Source organism: Chiloscyllium plagiosum, unplaced genomic scaffold (genome assembly GCF_037043375.1).
Source record: "Chiloscyllium plagiosum isolate Xiang-an unplaced genomic scaffold, Cpla_swu_hap1 HiC_scaffold_18, whole genome shotgun sequence".
Taxonomy (NCBI): Eukaryota; Metazoa; Chordata; class Chondrichthyes; order Orectolobiformes; family Hemiscylliidae; genus Chiloscyllium; species Chiloscyllium plagiosum.
In genome coordinates this window covers 2,772,307-2,798,095 of record NW_028270156.1, presented here as the reverse complement: position 1 = coordinate 2,798,095, position 25,789 = coordinate 2,772,307, and the positions used below count along the sequence as shown (strand labels likewise).

Sequence of the window (25,789 nt, the reverse complement as noted above, 5' to 3'; positions counted from 1 at the left end):
CTGCCTGGATTGCTCACAAGTCAAAGATTTTCATTGTGCCTCGGTACATGTGACAATAAATTCAATTCAATTCAAATTGGACACTCTGGGGTTGTTCTCCTTAGAGCAGAAAAGTTTGAGCAGGGACTTGATTGAGATGTGTAAAATTATGAGGGGCATAGATAGCGTAGACAGGAAGAAATGTTACTCCATGAGGGGGCAGATAGTTTAGAGGCGATGTGAGAAAAAACATTTTCAATGAGAGGTTGAAGTGAATCTGGATCTTACTGCCTGTAAGTGTGGTAGACGGAGAAATCCTTGTAACATTAAAGAAGTATTTAGATGTGCAGTTGTGATGTCAAGGCATACAAAACTCATCAGTCTCACAAGGATCCAGAGAACTCATGACCAGTGACGTGGATGTGTCTAAGTGGACAACCATCCTTGTCAGTGAGGGACTGCCAATCATGAGGAGCATGAAGAATGAACAAAGAAGAACAAAGAACAAAGAAAATTTACAGCCCAGGAACAGTCTCTTCGGCCCTCTAAGCCTGAGCCGATCCAAATCTACTGTCTAAACCTGTCGCCCAATTCCTAAGCATTTGTACCTCTCTGCTCCCCACCTACTCATGCATCTGTCCAGATGCATCTTAAATGAATCTGCTGGCAATGTGTTCCAGACACCCACCACCCTCTGTGTGAAGTACTTGTCACATGTATCCCCTTTAAACTTTCCACCTCTCACCTTGAAAGCATGACCTCTCTTTATTGAATCCTTCACCCTGGGAAAAAGCTTGTCTCTATCCACCCTGTCTATACCCTTCGTGATTTTGTAGATCTCAGTCAGGTCCCCCCTCAATCTCCTTGTTTCTAATGAAAACAATCCTAACGTACTCAACCTCTTTTCATAGCTAGCACTTTCCATACCAGGCAACATGCTCGTAAACTTTCTCTGCACCATCTCATGGTGGCCCTCAGGTTAAACCACCACAGCTCTCTCTACAATGAGAGGGCAGCTCTATGGGGTAATAGCAACATTACTTATTTATTATATACGTGACTATTGAAATAGAAATAATGTGCAAGAGAATGGTAAAAAAAATCATAAAGCTTAGAGAGCTGGTGAGAGCACGATGGGCTGAACGGCCTTCTGCTGCTGAGGGAGGGACGGCCAAGAGTGGGGCGGGGCTAGGTGTATGGGCAGGGCCGGAGGCGCGGTGCAGTGCCTGGGACGTGGGCGGGGCCGGAACCGTGGGGCGGGGTCAAGGTCAGGGGGTGTGGGCGGGGCAGGGGCGGGGTCAGGGTCAGGGGATGTGGGCGGGGCAGGAACCGCGGTGCGCGGGCGGGGTCAGGTGTGTGGGCGGGGCCGCGGTTGGCTGCACGGGGACAGGTCTGTGTGTGATGGGGTTGCACGACGCGTGCGCGCTCCAGGCGGGTGGGTGTGTGTGGAGCGGCGGTGCGCACGCAGGCACGCACGCAGCTGGTCGCGGGGGCGTGCGCGGACATTTTGTCGGGGTCGCGGACGCGGTGCAGGGAGAAAGCGGGAGATGTGAGGGAGCCGGGCCCGGGACAGGGACAGGGACAGGGACCGGGACCGGAGAGGGACACGGCGGGCCGGGCCGGGCCGGGGCGGGGCGGGGCGGTGGGTGCGAGCGTTCCGGGCCCGGGGGCTGTACATTTACCGATTACTGAGGATCCGGTGGCGCGGAGCCTGGGTGCCGGCCTGCCGCTGCTCTCAGGCCGCTGTTGTTCCCCGAGCCGGTGTCAGCGTCCCCCTCGGCCCAGGCAGCGAGCGGGGGTGCAGAGAGTAGGCCTCCCCTCGGAGCCCGGCCCCGGCCCCGACCCCGGCCCCGGCCCCGGCCCACCATGATGTGCGAGGTGATGCCGACCATCAGCGAGGACACGCTGAGCCCCCGGGCTTCACAGTGCGGCACCGACACCGAGGCCAACTTCGAGCAGCTGATGGTGAACATGCTGGATGAGAGGGACAAGCTGCTGGAGAGCCTCCGGGAGAGCCAGGAGGCGCTGGCCCTGTGTCAGGCCAAGATGCAGGAGGCCTTCCATGAAAGGGACTCGCTACAGAGGCAGCTCAACACCGCCTTACCTCAGGTACGGGGCAAGGGGGGTGGGGGCACCGGCCAGGTACAACCAGAACCCCATCCCCATCCCCACCCCGACCTCCCCCCGCCCCTCGACCAGGTTCCACCACCCACCCGCCCGCCCCTCGACCAGGTTCCATCACCCACCCGCCCGCCCCTCGACCAGGTTCCATCACCCACCCGCCCGCCCCTCGACCAGGTTCCATCACCCACCCGCCCGCCCCTCGACCAGGTTCCATCACCCGCCCGCCCGCCCCTCGACCAGGTTCCATCACCCGCCCGCCCGCCCCTCGACCAGGTTCCATCACCCGCCCGCCCGCCCCTCGACCAGGTTCCATCACCCGCCCGCCCGCCCCTCGACCAGGTTCCATCACCCACCCGCCCGCCCGCCCCTCGACCAGGTTCCATCACCCGCCCGCCCGCCCCTCGACCAGGTTCCATCACCCACCCGCCCGCCCGCCCCTCGACCAGGTTCCATCACCCACCCGCCCGCCCCTCGACCAGGTTCCATCACCCACCCGCCCACCCACCCGCCCCTCGACCAGGTGCCATCACCCACCCACCCGCCCCTCGACCAGGTTCCATCACCCGCCCGCCCGCCCCTCGACCAGGTTCCATCACCCGCCCACCCGCCCCTCGACCAGGTTCCATCACCCGCCCGCCCGCCCCTCGACCAGGTTCCATCACCCGCCCGCCCGCCCCTCGACCAGGTTCCATCACCCGCCCACCCGCCCCTCGACCAGGTTCCATCACCCGCCCACCCGCCCCTCGACCAGGTTCCATCACCCGCCCACCCGCCCCTCGACCAGGTTCCATCACCCGCCCGCCCGCCCCTCGACCAGGTTCCATCACCCGCCCGCCTGCCCCTCGACCAGGTTCCATCACCCGCCCGCCCGCCCCTCGACCAGGTTCCATCACCCACCCGCCCCTCGACCAGGTTCCATCACCCACCCGCCCGCCCCTCGACCAGGTTCCTTCACCCGCCCGCCCGCCCCTCGACCAGGTTCCTTCACCCGCCCGCCCGCCCCTCGACCAGGTTCCATCACCCGCCCGCCCGCCCCTCGACCAGGTTCCATCACCCGCCCGCCCGCCCCTCGACCAGGTTCCATCACCCGCCCGCCCGCCCCTCGACCAGGTTCCATCACCCGCCCGCCCGCCCCTCGACCAGGTTCCATCACCCGCCCGCCCGCCCCTCGACCAGGTTCCATCACCCAACCGCCCGCCCGCCCCTCGACCAGGTTCCATCACCCGCCCGCCCGCCCCTCGACCAGGTTCCATCACCCAACCACCCACCCGCCCCTCGACCAGGTTCCATCACCCGCCCGCCCCTCGACCAGGTTCCATCACCCGCCCGCCCGCCCCTCGACCAGGTTCCATCACCCAACCACCCACCCGCCCCTCGACCAGGTTCCATCACCCAACCACCCACCCGCCCCTCGACCAGGTTCCATCACTCCCCCCCCCCCCCCCCACCCGACCAGGTTCCATCACCCCCCCACCCCCCAAATCTCAGTTCCATTATTCGCCCCACTCATTAAGTAGGTTTCAGCCCTCCCATACACTCTCAGCCAGTCTCTAATCAACACCACCCCCTACACTCAGCCAAGACCACCATATGTCACCTCAACTCTTGTCTCCTACCCCTGTCTCCCCTCAGGTCATCACATTCCCATTGTCCCTCTGTCTGTCCTTCTGTTACTTTACTTACCACCAAGCTGCAGAGACAAGAAGCTGATAGCTTTCCTTTTATAAAACAAAATTGTGTTTTTTTTTCTTAAACTTGTCCAAATCCTTCAAGTGGTGAACTTGGTCTCTGCTGGTAGCAGATCATTTTGATGGTCCACACTGTGGTCCAAAAGTCCGCGTTCCTCCCACTTTGTTCTCTTATGTGAGATGTGACTCTGGCAGATATTGAGTGTAACATGGCATGCTTGCTTCCTGGTGATACGGATAAAGTTATAGCTCACCTTTAAATTTTTAGGGAAGTTGTTTATTAATAAGATGCATTGTTGATGAATTCAGTACTCCCTACCTCCAAGGAAGGTTTGGTGATCTGACATTTCAGTGCTGTCGTCTAGAGTTGCCGACCATGTACTTACTTAATCAGATTGAGGAGTGTTCCCAGCATTTTGATAAAATGTTCGCATATTTTGGATGTTTTCATTTATTATACTATGATATTACTAATGATATTGTTAAAATATTATTTGGATTGAACAGGTTACATATGATGTAGATTGTCATTGTGATCATGTAAACTGATTGGAAAGGCATTTGCAATGGATTGGAATGAGTTAAATTTATATGCTGAATAAAACTTCTATACCACACAAATCTTTTCCAAATCTTAAAATAACACATTCTTCTCGAATATTCACAAGTGTTTCAGTTTTAATTGTAATAAATGTGTTTTTGTATTTGATTAGTGTAGTCATTTGTTATATCGTCAGCACAACTGAATTGGCATCATATGTATGTTACAGTTATAACTTCTATTGTTAGGCTTGTTGAACAAAAGCAACTTTGGTTTTAAATAGATCAGCACAGGAAATGTTGGACGAACTACTCTCTCGACACAACTGACTGTTTTCCATCCCTGTAGATAGGTAGTGATTTGCCCGAAACAAATGATAATGCAGAGTTGTATCAAACGGTAATACAGAGCATTTACTTTTATTGTGTTTTTACTATTCAATATACAATAGGTTATATTGAGGCTGTGACCAAATTTATTTGCAATTTATTGCTGCTTGGTCAGAAGAATTTTAAACAAACAAATGTGGTTTATGCCTTCAGGTTTTTCAGCACATAAGTAATATATCTCTGCAGTAAAGAAACAAAAAAAAAGCAATCTGAAGAATTGCCACATTTTGACTCTTGATTGCTGGTTGTTAGCTGGAATTCTATCTTGAGGATTATTGTATTAAAGATCCATTCTTTTTCTCTGTTTCGAAATCTATGCAGTTTTGATTATGGGATCTGTTGCTTCTTCACATCCAAATAAATATTACTTGTGTGAAATATTTTTACAATCTCTGAGCAGTTAGAAATTTTGTAAGTTTGTAACCTTGAAAAAATGCAGTTTAATGTTGTTAGTGTTTTATAATCAGCTGGTTTAAGTACCAGATTTAGCCACTTGCAAGCATAGGCTATGCAATTGAATTAACACACTTAGGAAGTGTTCGGACTTATTTTGGTGTCGAAATGTTTTACCCAGTTGATAATGAAATGACATCATCGTCTTCAGTGTTGATAGATTTCACTTCTAAAAGCTAAAATATTTGTGTACGCAGATTTTGTGTTTTTTTTCCAAAATTTGGATGTAATGTTTATTTTTTCTAAGTAGTTGGACCTTTTTTCTGGGCTGCCAGAGGCAAGTTAAAAATATACAGAGCTAAATAAAGACTTGATCAATATAGAAGTAAAAGGTTCACAATAGTACCATGATGTTCGCTGCCCATGCTGTACATTGAATGAAAATCTGGACTGATTTTACTCCTGTGACTGCAAATCATGCACCCTTCGTCCTGGTTCCCCATGACTCCATCGCAAATTAATCACTTAATCTTTATCTTTGACTTCTTTTGTGGTTATTCTCTGCAATTTCGCTTGCATGGCATCATTTCTACCTGTCACAACATAACCAGGCTGGCTTTTTCTGATCCCTGTAACTTTTTTTTTACCATTTGACACAACTGTTTCCTTGTCAAATGCTGCTATTCGGATTTGTTCCCATTTGTGTATTGATCACGTTCATTTATACATTTCCACTACCACCTTTGACTCTATGCACATGAGTGTGCTGCCTGATTGCTTGTTCAACGTTAAGTTGTGATAGGCAAGAATTTTTTACACTTTTATTAATGCAACCAAAGATGTCCTGTTCAGACTTTACTGTAGATTTGGCATACGAGCTGCTGATTTCATATTTCTCACCAGTTGCTTTTTGTGACCAAACCAGATGGTTTGTTGCATATCACCTACTTTTCTTTCAGTATCAATGCTTGCATCAAGCATATTATGACTGCCTCTGAACCTTTATCAATAGCTTTACTACTTCCTGTGCAGCTCGCTGGTCTTCCATATTTTGCTTGCATTGTTTATCTAAAACTCTGCCCTTGCCATAAACTGTTTAAAGTGCAAAACAAGTCATCATGGCTATGTCCGCTCTGCTACTGTAACTTACAGGGAGGAGAAATTGAGGACTGCAGATGCTGGAGATCAGAGCTGAAAAATGTGTTGCTGGAAAAGCGCAGCAGGTCATGAAGAAGGGCTTATGCTCGAAACGTCGATTCTCCTGCTCCTTGGATGCTGCCTGACCTGCTGCGCTTTTCCAGCAACACATTTTTCAGTACTGTAACTTACATACTGGCGTGCATTCTCTTTTCTCTTTCGGTCGATGTTCTCTGCCTCTGAACACAGTGACATTGACATCTTAAGCTCTGTTGCTGCTTGGTATTCCATTTTGCCTGGTTCAATTTACTACATTAATGGACTATAATTAACACTTGCAAATCTGAACAATCTATTACATCTCTTTATTCAGTCTAACCATCCACTAAACGTTCCAATCTTTTGAGCAGTGATAAAGCTAATAATATACATGGCAAATAAGGATTGAATACCTTATGTAAATCTACAGCAAAAATGCTCAATGAAGTGAAAATCAAGGCAAGGTTTCAAAAAGAGACTCTTCTTTTGATAAAGTTGATAAAGTTTTTGTGTAGCTGTATGATCCTTTATAAATGTATGTCTTTGTCAGTCATGCAACGATTGTGTATCCTAAGGTTTTGTCACACTTTTCATCAGTGGTAGTTATTGTTAACATACAGTTACAGTTTTGGACCTGCTGGTTTACTTCTCAGTAAATCGAATGAACTATGTATTACCCAGAAACAATGCAGTACTTATTGGTGATGCAAAATGCCTGTTTTGCATTAAGTACCAGTCTCTGGCATGTATTATACAATGTTTGGTTGTGATGTAGCTGAGGTTTATGTTGAATTTCTGTTGGTTATGCATAAATTAAGGTGTTTTGAGTGCCAGAAGCCTTTAAAGCTGCATGCTCTTGCATTTACTGCATCTAGATAAACTGCTCTCGGCATTGTCATTAAAATTGGAAGTTAACTTTTTCATATTACTGTGTAGTGTAATCTCTGCTTAACAGTGTGACAAATGAATTTAATACATCAGTTAGGATTGAATACTTTAAAAAAGTTGCTATTTATCTACAGGCAAAATATATGCATCCTCTGGTCGAGTTTATTCTACATAGTTTATCCTGGAGTGATTTATCCTCTTGGTGGAATATTCACACATCAGAAGCTTCATTTAATTTACTGTTGACAATGAATGCATTTTTCGTACATGCTATACAAAGCATATTAAAATGACAACATATAGGATAACAATGAACAATTCCCTACTGGCAATTTTTTGTCATTAAAAAAGATAAGTATTTTCCAATCAACCTGCTCAGATGTTCTTTAATACCTCTTTAGCAGGTGGGACTTGAACCCTGACGTACGCAACCTGTTCTATGAAACAGAATTGTGCAGCATATATTAATATCTACAGTCTGAAATGTTCAGTATGCCACTGCTGTTATAATACAATGCTAATGTCCTTTTGCTTTTAAATGGTAATGTGAGAAACTGCTGTTATGCATTTAGTACATTCATATTTATGAAGCAACTGGACTACTATCAGGTTGACGAATTGGACCTGGATTTACTTTTGCAGAGAAACTTAAGCTTTGTGCCAATGCTAAACATTTTGGGTATGTATTGCTTGTGAAGATAACATTCCTTAACGCAGTCATGGAGTCATAGAGAATGTACAGCACAGAAACAGACCCTCCGGTCAACCAGGTACCCCGACCTAATCTAGTCCTGTTTGCCAGCACTTGGCCCATATCACTCTAAGAGAAAGTGAGGACTGCAGATGCTGGAGATCAGAGTTGAAAAATGTGGTGCTGGAAAAACACAGCAGGTCAGGCAGCATCCGAGGAGCAGGAGAATCGACGTTTCAGACATAAGCCCTTCTTCAGGAATCCTGAAAAGGGCTTATGCCTGAAACGTCAATTCTCCTGCTCCTCGGATGCTGCCTGGCCTGCTGTGTTTTTCCAGCACCACATTTTTCAACCCATATCACTCTAATCCCTTCCTATTCATATATCCATCCGGATGCCTTTTAAATGTTGCCATTGTACCAGCCTCCACCACTTCCTCTGGCAGCTCATTCCATACATGTACCACCCTCTGTGTGAAAAAGTTGCCCCTTAGGTCCCTTTTATACCTTTTCCCCTCACCCTAAACCTATGCCCTCTAGTTCTGGACTCCCCCACCCTAGGGAAAAGACTTTGTCTATTTATCCTATCCATGACCTTCATAATTTTATAAACCTCTGAGGTCACCCCTCCGCCTTCGACACTCCAGGGAAAACAGCCCCAACATATTCAGCCTCTGCCAATAGATCAGATCCTCCAACCCCTTGTAAATCTTTTCTGAACCCTTTCAAGTTTCACAACATTCTTCTGATAGGAAGGAGACCAGAATTGCATTCAATATTCTAACAGTGGTCTAACCAATGTCCTATACAGCTGCAACATGATGTCTCAACTCCTCTTGCCATGCTTTGTTCCAATGTCAGATCTAGTTGTGATTCAAACTACATTTATGCTTCAACAGCAGTTTTGGAATGAAAGAAAACTTCTTTTAAGCTAACACATGTAACTCCCTTCTGTTGATTTAAAATTGTTAGGACTGAAGAAAATCTGGGCCTGTGGTTCTTTATCCAAATAAGCAGTTGGATTTAGTATAAAGATTCTGTAGATCTGGTGTAAAAGTCACTTTGATACATAAGACATTTATCTGGCATCAAAAATCACATTTCGCACATATTTGGTACTTCAATCAATGCCACTTCTCCCCCAGTGTTTCATAACGTTGTACTTCTGTTAATGACAAGCCTCAGTTTTTCATCGCAAAAATGCAGGTGTTACTTGTACCTTATAACTGGATGAAGCAAACAATAAGGCCATGATATGATGACAAAGTGAAGTGAGTCTTCCAACAAAACAAATTAAATATGAAGCTGGTTTTAAGCCAAAATATTTGTGAATTATTTTCAAAGCATGCAGGATAATATAACTTGAAACATAAATGAGGGTAATTATAAAGGAATGGTGGCACGGTGGCTCAGTTAGCACTACTGCCTCACAGGGCCAGGGATCTGCGTTTGATTCCAGCCTCGAGTGACTGTCTGTGTGGAGTTTGTACATTCTCCCTGTTTTTGTATAGGTTTCCTAGGAGTGCTCCGGTGCAAACGATGTGCAGGCTAGGTGGATTAGCCAAGGGAGAATGCAGGGTTACAGGGATAGGGTGGGTCTGAATGGGATGTTCTTTGGGGGGATCACTATGGACTCGATGGGCCGAATGGCCTGCTTCTGGTGTAAGGATTCTCTGATTCTATGAGCGTATAGCTGGCAGAAGTGGACAAGTGGGTGGAGTTTAGCAACAAAGACTGTTGAGGAACAGTTAACGATGATTAAGGAAATGATTCATGCCTCACAACAAAGCATCTTCCATTGAGGAAGATTGAATCTAGGAATAGGATAAACAACCATGGTTAACCAGCAAAGTTAACAATAGCGGCAGGTTGGTTTTCTTTCAGTGTGGCAAAGATTAATGTTAAACTAGATGATTGGGAAAGTTAAAAGCACAACAGAAATGATCAAGCAATAATGAAAAAGGAGAAAATAAACTGAGGGTAAACCTGCAAGTAATATCAAGATGGATAGCAGGAACTTCTTTAAATACGTAAAAAGAAGAGAGAAGCCAGAGTGAACGTAGGCCCCTTAGACAGTGAGGCTGGAAGTTAATGGGAAAACCAGGAAATGGCAAAGGAGTTGAATAAATACTTTGCATAAGTCTTTATAGTAGAAATCACAAATAGTATTCCAAAAATTATACAATATTCCTGGGGCAACTGGAGGAGAGGTAATACCCTCTGAGTGGTGAATCTGTGGAATTCTTTATTGTAGAGGGCTGTTGAGGCTGTGTTATTAAGTATATCCAAGGTAGACATTAGTTCCCTTTCTGGTTAAGCATCTCAGGTTATAGGGAAAAGGCAGGAAATTGCAGTTGAGGATTGTTCAAGCAGTATTTAAATTGTGGTTGCAGGCAAACTGAAGCCACTGGTTGCGAGATGATGGAGCTTTTATTGGTAAAAATAGCAGACTGATTTGTGGACTAGTGCCTAATTGTCAATGACCAAAGTCTTCAGCTTGCCAGCAGTAATGTGATTGGTTCTCAGGTTTATGAACAGCCTTGGATTGTTAACAAGATAAAGGGTAGTCTCAAGGTCTCCATCAACTTAGGAGCTATCTCTGTTCTCTACAATAGCCTGAAGAAAACCAGTTTACTATCACTTCATCAATTGCTATAAGCTGTAACGTTTCATTAACAGTTCAAGACTTATGTAAGTGAAGCAGCTATGTAGTGCATTTTGCAAACCAGTGGAACCATCTGGACAAGATTGAGCACCTATAGAAAGGTATATGATTCACTCCAGAGGGTGCAAAAATGCATCAGGATGCTGTCTGCTTTGGAGTGATTCATCTGTGAAGATAGGGACTAGGAAGGATCAGATTCTTTTCCTTAGGGCTGAGAAGGCTGAGCAGGGTGACCTGATTTAGGTTTTCAGAGTTCTGAAGGGCATCCATTGGGTGGGTAGAGAGAAACTTTCAGCTTTTGTACAGGGATCATTAACTAGGGTACAATTTTAAGTTAAGGAACAAAAGATTCAGAAGGGAATGGAGATTTTTTTGTTCCCACCCAGAAGTTGCTATGTATCTGGAATTCACTGCTGGAAAGGATGGTAGAGGCATGAAACCCTTAAGACATACAAGAACTATTTAGATGTGTTCTTGAAATGCTTAAAGGTTGTGGGCCAAGTGTTGGAACATAAGATGAGAATAAATGGGTGCTTGTTGAGTTGTGCAGATACAATTAGCCTTTTCCTGTGCAATAACAATTCCACATTTATGACCTGGAAGCAGCATTCTGATGAGCACAAGAACTATCTCAGGTACTACTGAACTCCCCTCCCAGTCTTTCCCTCGATCTGTAGCACCCATGCTTTTTTTCCCTGTCTCTTCCTATGTATGTAAAGAATTTATAAAGGGGACTAAAGTTTTAATAATAGTGTTAATTGCTGACATGTCTGCACTTAGTGAACCAAGTTAAATCCTACTTTTTGTGGAATGAAAATAATACAAAAATACTGTGGTTATAAGAACGGGAGGCCAAGAATCCTGCAGTGAGAATTTGCTTCCTGATCCTGTAAAACCTGTCCACAAGATGTACAGGGCATGTGATGGAATTACGCCCCCTTTGCTTGGATGAGTGCAGCTACAACGTCATTTAAGAAGCTTAACACCATCCAGGATAAAGCAGTCCACTTGATTGGCACTACATCCACTGCCTCCATCAATGACATCCAATAGCAGTGGTATTTAATGTCTACAACATACTCTGCTGAAATTCACCAAGACTCTTTAGCACCTTCCAAACTCTCAACCACTTCCATCTAGAAGGACAAGGGCAGCAGATAATTGGTAAGCCATCACTTGCAAGTTCCCCTCCAAGGCACTCACCATCCTGATTTGGGAATATATTGCCATTCCTTCACTATCACTAGGTCACAATCCTCGAACTTGCTCCCCTAAAGTACTCCGGGTGTCCGTACACCCCAAGGATGAGTGGTTCGAGTTGGCTGCTCATCAACATCTTTTCAGGGCAATTCCCGGCCAGCAACGTGAATGATCTAAAATAAAAACAAAGCTTGCTCAAAGGTAACTAAAAGACAATTGCTAATATTAGTGGTTTCCAGTGTTGCATCACTAGACAGTGACAAACATATGTGTATACAATCAGCAACCTGGATGACATGCCCTCAAATATCTATATACTCAGCAATCAGACAGTAGAAACGCAGTTCTAGTGAAAACTACAGGAATGCAAGATTCACAGTGCTGCTAGCCTGCATGGCGATCAGGACAAAGTTAAAGGCCATGATTTTCAAATGTAAAGCCCTGCAGGAGTTCTTGTTTATGATCTTGACAGTGGGTCAATGGATGCGAATAGAGTGAAGTTGTGGGTTGTGTGGAATTGGCATCCTGCTGGCCTATATGAATAATGCAGCTTATTAATGTGACACATTCATATTCCATGTTGCTGATGAGATCAGGAGGCCTGTAAAAAGAAATCACTAAAATTTATAGTTGTACTGGGGAAAGTCCAAACATTCATTGTTCATCCTTTGGATGTGTACCTTGACAATTCATGAGAAGAAAATGTTCATGCCAAATGGAATTGTTAGATGATTGTTGGAGAAAAGAATCCTAATGTATGGTGAAAATACAGGTGCCAAAACAAAATACAGGAAAGCCCTGCCGTTCACAAGAGTTATATTCCTTGAAATTGTTAAATAGTTATTTTGATATATGCAATGATGATAGAACTGCACATATTTTGAATTTTAATTTTTTTTCTTTTGAAATCATGAATGAAAATTGATTCATGATACCTGTTAGAATTAGTTTAATAAACGGTACTGCAAAATGGTAATTATTGCATTAACCATTCACATTTTATACTCTAAGTCAACTACGGTTTTGCTTCAAAGGTCATCTTGTATGCTGTGATCTTTAGTAGCTTAACTTTCAGCCAAGTTATGTTCCTCTGGACATTTCTGCTTATACTGATTTCAAATGTTAGTATGTTGGATTAACCCGTACTTGCTTTAGCAGCACTCATTCACAATAATAAAAAGATGTTTTGGAAACAGAAAGTGCAGGAAATATTATACTCGGTGAGACAGCATCTGTGGAGAGTACTATGGTTTCATTTTTGATAGAAGGTCATTGACCTGAAACTCGAGTTGCTCCAGATGCTGCTAGACCTGAGTATTTAGAAAATGTATTTACTGGTTTTATTTCTGTTCTCCAATTTTCACGTTTCACGTTAAAATGTTTTGTATTTCACTAAGAAAATGGATTTTAAGTGGAATTTGAATTTGAAGTGTTAATTGCGGTTATCATGGAATACCATGAGTTAGTCAGCTTGTTCAGCAGTTTAAAAAAGGAAAAAAATAGGAAGCAAGAGAAAGGAAAGTCAATATTACAACCTGGTGTCGGCCCCAAATATCTCATAGTTTTGAATTATGGATTAGTTGGACAGGTAGGATTTCCTGTATTTCGGGTGTGGGGGTTGGGAGTAATTAGTAGTCTGTATAAAGAAATGGCAGGTGAGGTTTCTAACAGGCAGCTGATTCAATACTGCCAGTTGTCTTCCCCATTGAATTTGAAAGTCAACCCCATCTGTGAACAATAAAGCACTGATTTATTTGAGCTTATTTTTATGTTGTTTTTGCATCGTTTGTGTTTAGTCCTCAGCTGAATACAATTTCCCAATGTATTTGAAGTGTGATGTGAGTTAAACATAGTTAATTCTTGATAGTAAACGTCTTTCTTTGTTAGTTAAAAAAAGTTTACTCTGTGGATTACATATGATTTGATAATACTGATTCAGGCTAAGTCAATGGCCTTTTTTCTGTTCACCCAGTTTCAGTTTAACTTGCCTTTCATATGTCTATATTGTCTAATTGCTACATTAGTGCCAGTGAAACAAAATCAAACCTGCCAATTTCCATTTTAGCCAGGAAGAACAGCTTAACTATTAACACAACTTAACATGTAAGCAGCCTTATTCTGCCCCTGATTTGATCAAAGATCACAGGGAAAAGGCTGGACAATGGACTTGAGAAAGATCTCAACTGTGATCAAATGGTGGATCAATCTCAATGGGCTAAATGGCCTAATTCTGCTCCTGTAACTTTTGGTCTTATGAACCTAAACAGCCTTTCTACTTCTGTATTTGCAACACACTAAAGTTAAACTCTCAAATAGTTACTCCAATGGTTCCTCACCAGACTTTGCAAATAATTAATTCCAGACACCAGTTTTGTAACTTAAACAAATTATTAAATTCACAAGAACTTAAGCAGAGAAAAAAAATTAAACAAGGTAATCTAATTGATGTACAGCACGGAAACAGACCCTTCGGTCCAACCCGTCCATGCCGACCAGATATCTCAACCCAATCTAGTCCCACCTGCCAGCACCCGGCCCATATCCCTCCAATCCCTTCCTATTCATAGACCCATCCAAGTGCCTCTTAAATGTTACAATTGTACCAGCCTCTACCACTTCCTCTGGCAGCTCATTCCATGCACATACCACCCTCTGCGCGAAAAAGTTGCCCCGTAGATCTCTTTTATACCTTTCCCCTCTCACCCTAAACCTATGCCCTCTCGTTCAGGATTCCCTGACCCCAGGGAAAAGACTTTGCCTATTTATCCTATCCATGCCCCTCATAATTTTGTAAACCTCTATAAGGTCACCCCTCAGCCTCCGACGCTCCAGGGAAAACAGCCCCAGCCTGTTCAGCCTCTCCCTATAGCTCAGATCCTCCAACCCTGGCAACATCCTTGTAAGTCTTTTCTGAACCCTTTCAACTTTCACAACATCTTTCCGATAGGAAGGAGACCAGAATTGCACGCAGTATTCCAACAGTGGCCTAACCAATGTCCTGTGCAGCCGCAACATGACCTCCCAACTCCTGTACTCAATACTCTGACTAATAAAGGAAAGCATACCAAACACTGCCTTCACTATCCTATCTATCTGTGACTCCAGCACCTCTCATTTATCTGAATTAAACTCCGTCTGCCACTTGTCAGCCCATTGGCCCATCTGGTCCAGATCCTGTTGTAATCTGAGGTAACCCTCTTCGCTGTCCACTACACCTCCAATTTTGGTGTCATCTGCAAACTTACTAACTGTAACTCTTATGCTCGCATCCAAATCATTTATGTAAATGACAAAAAGTAGAAGACCCAGTACTGATCCTTGTGGCACTCCACTGGTCACAGGCCTCCAGTCTGAAAAACAACCCTCCACCACCACCCTCTGTCTTCTACTTTTGTTCTGTATCCAAATGGATCGTTCTCCCTGTATTCCGTGAGATCTAACCTTGCCAATCTGTCTCCCATGGGGAACCTTTTCGAATGCCTTACTGAAGTCCATATAGATCACACCTACCGCTCTGCCCTCATCGATCCTCTGTTACTTCCTCAAAAAACTCAGTCAAGTTTGTGAGACTGATTTCCCACGCACAAAGCCATGTTGACTATCCCTAGTCAGTCCTTGCCTTTCCAAATACATGTGCATCCTGTTCCTCGGGATTCCCTCCAACAACTTGCCCACCACCGAGGTCAGGCTCACCGGTCTATAGTTCTCTGGCTTGTCCTTACCACCTTTCTTAAACAATGGCACCACGTTTGCGAAACTCCAGTCTTCGGCACCTCACCTGTGATTTTCGCTGATACAAATATCTCCGCAAGAGGCCCGGCGATCACTTCTCTAGCTTCGGCCCTCGATGTTGCACCGCCCTGTCATACTAATCTGAAGCCCATCTCACCTACATTATTCCATGTACGTCCATATGCCTGCCCAATGACTTAAATGCACTTAAACTTGGCGAATCTACTACCGTTACAGGCAAAGCATTCCATACCCTTACTACTCTGAGTAAAGAAACTACCTCTGACATTTGTCTTATACCTGTCTCCCCTTACTTTAAAGTTGTGTCCCCTCGTGTTTGCTGTTCCCATACTTGGAAAAAGACTCTCCCTGTCCACCCTACCTAACCCTCTGATTATCTTGTATGTCTTTATTAAGTTACCTCTCAAACTACTTCTCTCTAACGAGAACAGCCTGAAGGCCCTCAGCCTTTCCTCGTAAGACATTCCTTCCATACCAGGCAACATCCGAGTAAATCTCCTCTGCACCCTTTCCAAAGCTTCCACATCCTTCTTATAATGCGGTGACCAGAACTGTACACAGTACTCCAAGTGTAGCCGTACCAGAGCTTTGTACAGCTGCAGTATAACCTCCTGGTTCCGGAACTCAATCGCTCTATTAATAAAGGCCAAAACACTGTATGCCTTCTTAACAACCCTGTCAATCTGGGTGGCAACTTTCAGGGATCTGGTACATGGACACCGAGATCTCTCTGCTCATCTGCACTACCAAGAATCCTACCATTAGCCCAGTACTTTGCATTCCGATTACTCTGTCCAAAGTGTATCACCTTGTCCACATTAACCTCCATTTGCCACCTCTCAACCCAGCTGTGTATCCTATCTATGTCTCTCTGCAACCTACTACATCCTTTGTCACTATCCACAACTCCACCAACCTTAGTGTCGTCCACAAATTTACTAACCCACCCTTCTAAGCCCTCATCCAGGTCATTTATAAAAATGACGAACAGCAGTAGACCCTTGCGGAACACCGCTAGTAACTGGACACCAAGATAAACATGTTCCATCAACTACAACCCTCTGTTTTCTTTCAGCAAGCCAATTACTGATCCAAACTGCTATGTCTCCCACAATTCCATTCCTCCGCATTTTGTATAATATCCTACTGTGGGGAACCTTATCGAACGCCTTGCTGAAATCCATATACACCACATCAACCGGTTTACTCTCATCTACCTGTTTGGTCACTTTGTCAAAAAACTCAATAAGATTCGTTAGGCACGACCTACCCTTCACAAAACCGTGCTGACTATCCATGATCAGATTATTCTTTTCTAGATGGTTATAAATCCTATCTCTTATAACCTTTTCCAACACTTTACCAACAACTGAAGTGAGCCTCACTGGTCTGTAATTACCAGGGTTGTCTCTACTACTCTTTTTGAACAAGGGAACCACATTTGCTATCCTCCAGTCCTCAGGCACTATTCCTGTAAACAATGATGATTTGAAGATCAATGCCAAAGGCTTGGCAATCTCTTCCCTTGCTTCCTAGAGTATCCTAGGATAGATCCCATCCGGCCCAGGGGACTTGTCTATTTTCACAGTCTGCAGTATTTCTAATACTTCTTCCTTGTGAACCTCAAACTCTTCTAGTCTTAGATGCAAGTATCTCTGTATCTTCCTCGACAACATTTTCATTTTCTATAGTGGATATATTTATCCACCTTTACTCGTTTCAAGACATCCAACACTTCCTCCTCTGTAATATAGACATTTTGCAAGATGTCACCATCTATTTCCCTACAGTTTATATCTTCCATATCCTTTTCCACAGTAAATCCTGATGCAAAATACTCATTTAGCATCTCCCTCATCTCCTGCAGCTCCACACAAAGGCCGCCTTGCTGATCTTTGAGGGGCCCTATTTCCTCCCTAGTTACCCTTTTGTCCTTAATGTATTTGTAAAAACCCTTTGGATTCTTCTTAATTCTATTTGCCAAAGCTATCTCATGTCCCCTTTTTGCCCTCCTGATTTCCCTCTTGAGTATAAACGAAATGGTAGTATACTTTTCTAAGGATTCATTCAATCTATCCTGGCTATACAAAAAAAAGCTACAGCCCTGCCCTGAGTGACTGACTGGATGTTCCCAAGGCCTCAATTACCATTCAGCATTAGCTGCCATCTTGAATATAGGGTCTCTTCCGGACTTGCCAAAAGCAATTACCAGGAACTGACCTCATTAAGTTTCATAGATTCATACAGAACAGTAAAGGCCCTTTGGTCCATTGACTTTACACCGACAATAACTGCCGCTAAAAGCGCGCTAATCCCAATTTCCTGCTCTTGTCCCATATCCTTGAATAATATATTTGAAGTGCTCATCAAAATAATTTTTAAAGATTGGGAGGTTTCCAGCCTCCACTACTTTCCCCAGCAGTGCATTCCAGACTCCCACCACCTGCTGAGCAAAAATGTTTTTTTAGCAAGTCCCCTCTGAATCTCCTGCCCCTTAGCTAAAACTGTGCCCTCTTGTGATTGACCCCTTAACCAAGGGGAACAGCTGCTCTCTATTCACCTAGTCCATATCCCTCAAAATCCAATACACATTGATCATGTTCCCCTCAGTCTTCTCTGCTCTACAGAAAACAATCCAGGCCTATCTAGTCTCCCCTTATCGCTCGATTTCTCCATCCAGGCAACATCCTGGTGAACCTCCTGTAACCCCTCTAGTGCTATCACATCCTTCCTATAGTGAGGTGACCAGAACTGCACACAGTACTGCAGCTGGGGCCTGACCAGAGCTCTGTACAACTCCAACATTACCTCCTTGTTCTTTTACTCTATGATGAAAACAAGTTTCCCATATACTGCCTGAGGCAACGTCCGTTCAAACGCCGTGCTCCTCCTGGGGTCGCTGTGTCTGTAGGAACATTTTTAATAGCAAATCAGCCTACAATTAGCCTCCAGACTAGACCTAACAAACCTTGTTTGATCTGTTCTTTTTCTTTTACTAGGAGATGTTTTCCAAAGTCCACAAGTCATTTTCAGCTCAAATTTTAGTTCATGGCTCCAAACCAAAATGGGAAGGGGGGGAGGCGGTGCAAAAATAAGTGAATTTGTGCATAACATGAAGATTGGCTGAGTAGTTAATTCTGAGGAGGAAGATTTTCGGTTGCAGGCGAGTATAGATTTGATGGATCAGTAGCAGATGGAACTTAACCCTGAAAAATGTAAGGTTATGCACTGTGGAAGAAACACAAGAAAGGGAGTATTTGAATGGCAGGAGAGCAACAAGAGGAACTTGGAGTGCTTGTCCACAAATCCCCAAAGGTGGCAGGGCAGGTTAATAGGCTGATTAAGAACGTATGTGGGAAACTTGCCATTAGCAGTCATCAGATTCCATGTGCAGTTTTGGTAGCCGCACTGCAGAAAGGTTGTGATTGCAGGGGGGTTGGGGGGGGGTGAGAAAAGTGGTATGTGTGGTGGAGCATGGCATGGGAAGATGGAGGTGGGATGCAGAGGAGATTCATCAGGATGTTGCCAAGGATGGAGAGAACTGATAAGCTTGTCTTGTTTTCTTTGGGGTAGAGAAGGTTGAACGGGACTTGATAGAGCTGTATAAGGTTGAGGGGTGGATGTGAAACAGCTTGTTCTCCTTCGTTGAAGTACAAGTAACAAAAGGAGGTGCAAAGGGGTTCCAGGAAAATTTATTTCATCCAGGTGATGCTGGTAAGGAGCTTCAAAGCTTTAAAAAGAATGCAGATGAGCACTTGAATTTATCAGAACATTGAAAGCTCTGGGTCAAGTATTGGAAAGTAGAATTAGTTTAGATGGGCCAGGAGGCCTTTTCTGTGCTGTATGACTCTGACACATAACAAAAAAAAGTGGGTGTTGTGAATGAAAGAAAAAACAATAGTGAAGTGATTCAGTGGCCCCAGTTCATACGGAAGATGGGAATCATCGCTGAGATATTTTTGCTTGCTAAGTATTTTTTGTTATTTGCTCTATTTCTGTAGATTCTTTCACTTCTTTGCAGGAGGCACAGATCTAACTGCAAAGTCTGTTAGTTACTGGTCGTAGGCTACAGCTTGCAGCAACCCGATGAGAGAAAATGAACTGGTTCTCTTTCAGGTTTTAGGTATTTTTACACATTATCTGTCCTTGCAACAGTCGGGAATCTTCTGGCAGTATTGTGTTCACTAGCAAGCGGTTCAGCAAATCCAATTGTGTTGTCAGGCTGATATTCTTTGTCATCCACAATTGTTTATATCACCACAACTTGATCAGTAATCTATTGCTAGCCAAATCTCACTTTGTGTGCACCCTGGTGCTGGCCCATCTACAAATTACCTACACAATCTCACTTTGTGTGCACCCTGGTGCTGGCCCATCTACAAATTACCGACACAATTTGAACAAAGCAGCAGTGTCAATGTGACTTAGCGAATTTCAGAAACGTATTTTTTAAAAGAACAGCAACTTCTTATAGTCTTTAGCTGTAGAACAGTCCCTTTTCTAGTTTAGTCTACAAAATACATAAAATTTTTTAATGAACTCTTTGTTTTAAAAGTAAAGGAACTTAAATACTTTAGCACGTTAGCGCATCTCATTCTTCACATGTTTCACATGTACATTTCTGATCTCTGGTTGTGTCTCCCTTCAAGAGATGGGAATAATTGTCATAGGGTAAATTTCAGCTTTTAAAAAGTTGGCTCAGATAATGTACTGCATGTTATGCAGACTGGTTGGCACAAAGACAATACAACTTGCAGTTTCACAGTTTGTTAAATTGATGGTATGTTAGTGTCAGGATTACACAACAGTATCAATTCTATGGCAAGAAATGTATGTCCTGTTTAATCTTCCTGTTCTGTTTATCATCTAAAATGATAGTAGTACTGACCTTCTGATTATCCCATGAAATCTGAAGTACGCAACAAAATATGAATCCCACTCTTGCTTTCTCTCCATCTCCCCACAACTGAAATGGAACAGATTGCATACTTTAACACCACGAGGTAATTGTACCATTATACCGAAGATTGCTGTACATGCAGTAGTTGTATGGATTTTTAAAAATTTCCTTTCAAAAATAAATTACTGAAACTTTGGATCTGTGCTGCTTTGCTGTAAATGAGGCTAACATCTCTCAAAGTGTTCAATAACAGCACCACAAACCTTGTAGCTGCATCAATATGGCTTTCACTGATTGTTTTAAGCAAAATTAATTTATAGAAGAGACAAAGATGTGAACGTTTTCTCATTAAAGATAATATTTTGAAGATGACCTGTTCTGCCAAATAGTGAATTTGGTCAGCGCAGTTTGGTATTTTCAACTTAAAAATATTGCCAATTTTTTTCTCTATTACTTTCATCCATGTCCAAGCATAATTGATTCTGACAGAATTTAAATTTTCGTTATTGTTGAGTAAAAAGACTTTGTTACTGTCACTAGCACAAAAACTGTCCATAGCTGAAGCAGTGTGATATTTTTTTCCTGAGCATTTTGCTGACCCTTGGATCAGATACAAAATGTTGCTAACTGTAAACCACTATGACATTGCTTTAAAAAAAACTTCACGGGATGTGGGCATTGCTGGCTGGACCAGCATTGTTGCCCAATCGTAATTGTCCTTGAGAAGCTCTCACCTTGTACTCCTGCTGTACTTGCACCTACAGTGTTGTTAAGGACTGAGCTTCAGGATTTTGACACAGTGACAGGGAAGGAACAGCAGAATGTTTCCAAGCCGAGATGGTGAGTGCCCTGAAGGGGAACTTGCAGGTACTGGTATTCCCATATGTCTGCTGCCCTTGTCTTTCTGGAGGGAACTGGTCATGGGTTTTGAAGGTGTTATCTGAGGATCTTTTGCTGAATTTCTGTAGGTGGTTCACACAGTTGCATCACTATTAAGGGAATGAATCTTTGAGTTACCAATCAAGCAGGCTCCTTGTGTCAAGCTGCTTGAGTGTTCGCATAGCTACACTCATTTGGGTAAGGAGTTATCCATTAAACTCCTGACTTGTGCCTTGTAGATGGTGGACAGGCTTTGAGGAGTGAGGACATGATGTTACTTGCTACAGTATTCCTAGACTCTGACCTACTCTTGTAGCCACAGTATGTATATGGCTAGTCCAATTCAGTCAATACGAGCCCCAGAGTAAGGTGGCATCTTTCCAAATTGCAATGGAAAAGAGCTGTTATTGGGTTACACACTGAATAGAGAATCACAGCATGTTATTTATAACAAAAGTGTACTCTTGCAACCTGTTGTAGGAAAGAAGAGTGTTAGTTAAATATAACAGGCCTTTTGGTGTGAGCAGGTTATACACCTGCTGGAGTCTGATGGAGTAATTTTAAGTTTTAGCTCACATGTAGTTCTGAGACACTGGAAATCCATCTGAAGAAGCATAACCAACAGTGTTTTATTTGCAGTCAAAATAGTTTCACAACTGATTTGAATGTTAAGTCTAATGATTAAGAGAGAACCACTCTGTCTCTTGTCTCAGCAGAATTAGAAACACCATGTTCTCTTTGAATATCCTATTACTGTGTTGTATCATTCAAATTTATAGATGGCCCTGTGAGATGCAGTGTGGGTACTTTGACTCGCCATAACATTTTCCTGGATTATGAAATGAGGCCCATCTTATGGTACTGTATCATAACCATTGTACTGCCCTATTCATTTTTTAGGGTTGCAACATTTTCTAACCTGGTCCCAAGCTGTCTCCCTCTTTGTAACTTCTCATTGGATTATTTATATCAGTCCTTTAAATTCAAAAAGTTTGAAATATCATGTTTCGTAAGATGTATAAGTTTCATAAGATAGGAATTAAGAGTTATGGTGAATGGATGGGTAAGTGGAGTTGAGTCCATGAAAAGATCAGCCCTGATCTTATTAAATGGTGGAGCAGGCGCGTGGGACCAGATGGACTACTATTTTTTTATGTTTTTATACCCATAAGGTGTGTATCAGGGTGTATTTGACAATTTCAAACAGGTGAATACTTCTGAAAGATGGTCAGATGTAGAAATAATTATTTTCACGTCGTAATTTGACTATGTCAAATAACATGGAGTTTATTATCAAAAGATAGTTTTAATAATACAGTTTAACCTATGTAGTAGTTTTCCTGAAATCACTTTAAAGATTCTACCTTGAGAAGCATTTTTTTTACTTGCTAAGCTGTAATTTCTATTTGTCTATACAAAAAGTAAGAGCATGTCTTGTGTATCTCTATGCTGTGACACATCATTATAGTTTTGGAGAAGAAATCTTCGTATTGGATTTCAAGTGCGTTATCATTTCAGACCAGACCACCAAATTTATTGCTTCAATCCCAGCCAAGACTACTAAATTATGCTATGATTTAACTTGGGAACTAATAATTATTATTTCTAAAGTAGACGAAAGGTGAGATCCAGGAGACTTGGAGAATAAAGCCACGAGATTCCACCCTTTTGACATGAAAGGTATATGTTAGAACATAATGCACCCTATATATACACAACTTATTCTAATACCCAGGATTAACACATGGCAAAGGTCAGTAATATGTTGTGATTGAACAACCCGCAGTACATATACATTTATAAGTGTTAAAAATCACACAATACGGGTACACAATTCTTTTTACCTGAAACACTGACCCAGCTGGTTTTCAGATTTCGGAATAAGTGACAGTTTGAAGGTGAAATTGTAAAACATCTTATCAAACAACAGACTTGCTGTGAATACTATGGGCCATGAGACAGACTTGAGGCCTGCCAGTGCTGGGCCATGCCCCCCACCCCACGTCGCATCTGAGTGACATGCATCGAGTGGGTGTGGAGTTGCGTTAACTGTTTGCATGCCAAACAACCTTGTCAATGAAAAGAAACTTCGAGAAAACCTTCGGATTTCGGAGCTTTTCGGATTTTGGGATTTCAGATAAAGGGTTATCTTCCTGTACCAGGTTATAGTCCAGGTTAGAGTGCTGCTCCTTCAGGTAGCTGTGGAGTTGGATCATAAGACATTATAATCATAGTGATCCTACTTGGAAGCTAATGCTTCCAAATAAACCTGTTGGACTATAACCTGGTGTTGTATGATTTTTAACTTTGTACGCCCCAGTCCAACCCTGGCATCTCCACATCATTTATAAGTGTGATCAGGACAATTACCATGTCATCGTCCCCCCAAAAAAGATGTTAATGACAGAGTTGATCACTAAATGTTTTTTAAACCTCATAGGCGCTCTCAATTATTCACACTTGCTGTTCTGAGTTCAGCTTCCTCTTGAGAGCAACTCTGACACGAATTGCATCAACAGCTGCTCCGCTCCCAGTCAATCATCTTCCTACCATTGAATCCAAAACTTCATACCAGTATTCATTCCTGAGGATAATTTCTGCCTGAGCTCCAATCTTGCTTAGTTCGATCTCGCAAATACTCTTTAGAGCTTTTCACCCCTCTCAAACACTTAATTGCACTGAAGTAATAATGCTCACAGGCGTCTTCCAAGTTCTCATGGCTTCCTGCAGCAAAGAGCCTGCTACCATACCAATTTCAGTTCCCCAGGACTACTTACTTTAATTTGTAGCTGCCAACTAATTCCTAGAACTACTTCCTCAGTTTGTTCGGACAGCACCAAGCGAACCAACTGCGCTTGACTCATTACTGAGTCACCCTGCACATAATCTGTGGTTCTGTTGCAGGAGCTGTTATCATTCTTTACTTTGCGTAGTCACTAGCCTTTAGTCCCTGGATGTCATCCTGTTCGATGACCCTTCTAATGTCCCGATTGACCAACTGAAAAACCTAGCAATAAACCAGTATAGAAATGAATATTGCCACCTGACAATGTTTGGAGTTGAGTGTGCTTTGAATGTTATAGCTCAAAATGCTACTTTGCTCAGGACACTGGAAGTCAATATAACTAGACAATTTCATCACAGGTTGGTGTGTGTATGTGTGAGAGGAGGAGGAGAAGAAATGAGTGTCTGATACTTAAAATTAAATTAATTGTGGAAGAAATATTGTCGTGATGAAAAACAAGAGTTGAATTTTATGGTTAGTTGTGCAAATACAGCAATACTGATTCATTAGAAACAGTTCTGACTTCCCCTTTATTCCTGAAGATGATAGATTTGCCAATAATGATGGATTTATGCGATCTTAGATGACTTCTGTGGCAGTCTGGTGCATTGCTTAACGTTGGGTTTTGTTAGGCCAAGACAGTTGGCTCTATTACACTTTTAAATAGTGCCTGCACTTTATGTAGAATGGATGTCTATTGTAAACCGAGTCTTACTGGGGTGTAGGAACCAATTGAGAAGTTGCGAAGGATGACTAACTTGGCACCAGACCAGAGATCAGCACTATGCAGTTTCCTCTTTGAATGTTGTATTTAATCACCGAATGATTCGGGGAGTTCTGCGCTGCTCCTTGGATGCTGCCTGAACTGCTATGCTCTTCCAGCACCACTAATCTAGAATCTGGTTTCCAGCATCTGCAGTCATTGTTTTTGCCTTATTAATATGGATTTGCCTGCTGTTTTATCTCCCTCTGCCCAATAAATGTTGTAGTGTTTTAATCTCTTTAATGAGTTACCTGTTGGCTGAGAGAACTGACTCAACCGGATTGTGTAAACTAAGAATCTCTCTCAGATTAACGTGGTCAGGTGCGATGGGCCCTTCTATTGACCATTAAATCTGTTGAGTATTCATTAAAAATCTTGTAGCATTTGGAACTTTACACCCAATAATGTTTGCAGTCACATTTCTTACTAAATCCTGCTGTTCACAGTTCTGAATTTGATGCTGTCTTCCTGATCCTGTTGGGTAAAATTATGGATTGATTCGCCTGTGTAAGTAGCCTAACTTAATTGGTGATCCATGATAAGAAAGGGGAGCTCAAATTCGATAAATATTTATCAAATAAAATGCATTAAATTTGCTATTTCAAACCCTTTGAACATTGCTTGCAGGATGGATACATATTGCAAGCGTTTAGATGTCATACGGTAAGACATAGGAGCAGAAATTAGGCCATTCAGCCCAACAAATCTGCTCTGTCATTCAGTCATGTCTGATAAGTTTCTCGATTCCATTCTCTACCTTGTCCTGGTAACCCTTAATCCCCTTGATACTCACATGTTGCGGCTGTACAGGACATTGGTTAGGCCACTGTTGGAATACTGCGTACATTTCTGGTTTCCTTCTTATCGGAAAGATGATGTGAAACTTGAAAGGGTTCAGAAAAGATTTACAAGGATGTTGCCAGGGTTGGAGGATTTGAGCTACAGGGAGAGGCTGTTTTCTCTGGAGCGTCAGAGG

General features: G+C 43.2%; 1 protein-coding gene across 4 annotated transcripts in view; it reads left to right on the top strand.

Moving 5' to 3' along the window:
• Positions 1–1,602: 1,602 nt before the first annotated feature.
• The window catches only part of ppfia1 (PTPRF interacting protein alpha 1), a 238,553-nt gene continuing 214,366 nt past the window's right edge, over positions 1,603–25,789 (top strand). For all 4 annotated transcript variants that reach the window (XM_043705335.2, XM_087996243.1, XM_043705334.2 and 1 more), the window contains exon 1: positions 1,603–2,088. In XM_043705335.2, the coding sequence (XP_043561270.2) occupies positions 1,846–2,088 (243 nt within the window). In that variant the 5' untranslated portion in view covers positions 1,603–1,845. The remainder of the gene's footprint in view (positions 2,089–25,789) is intronic.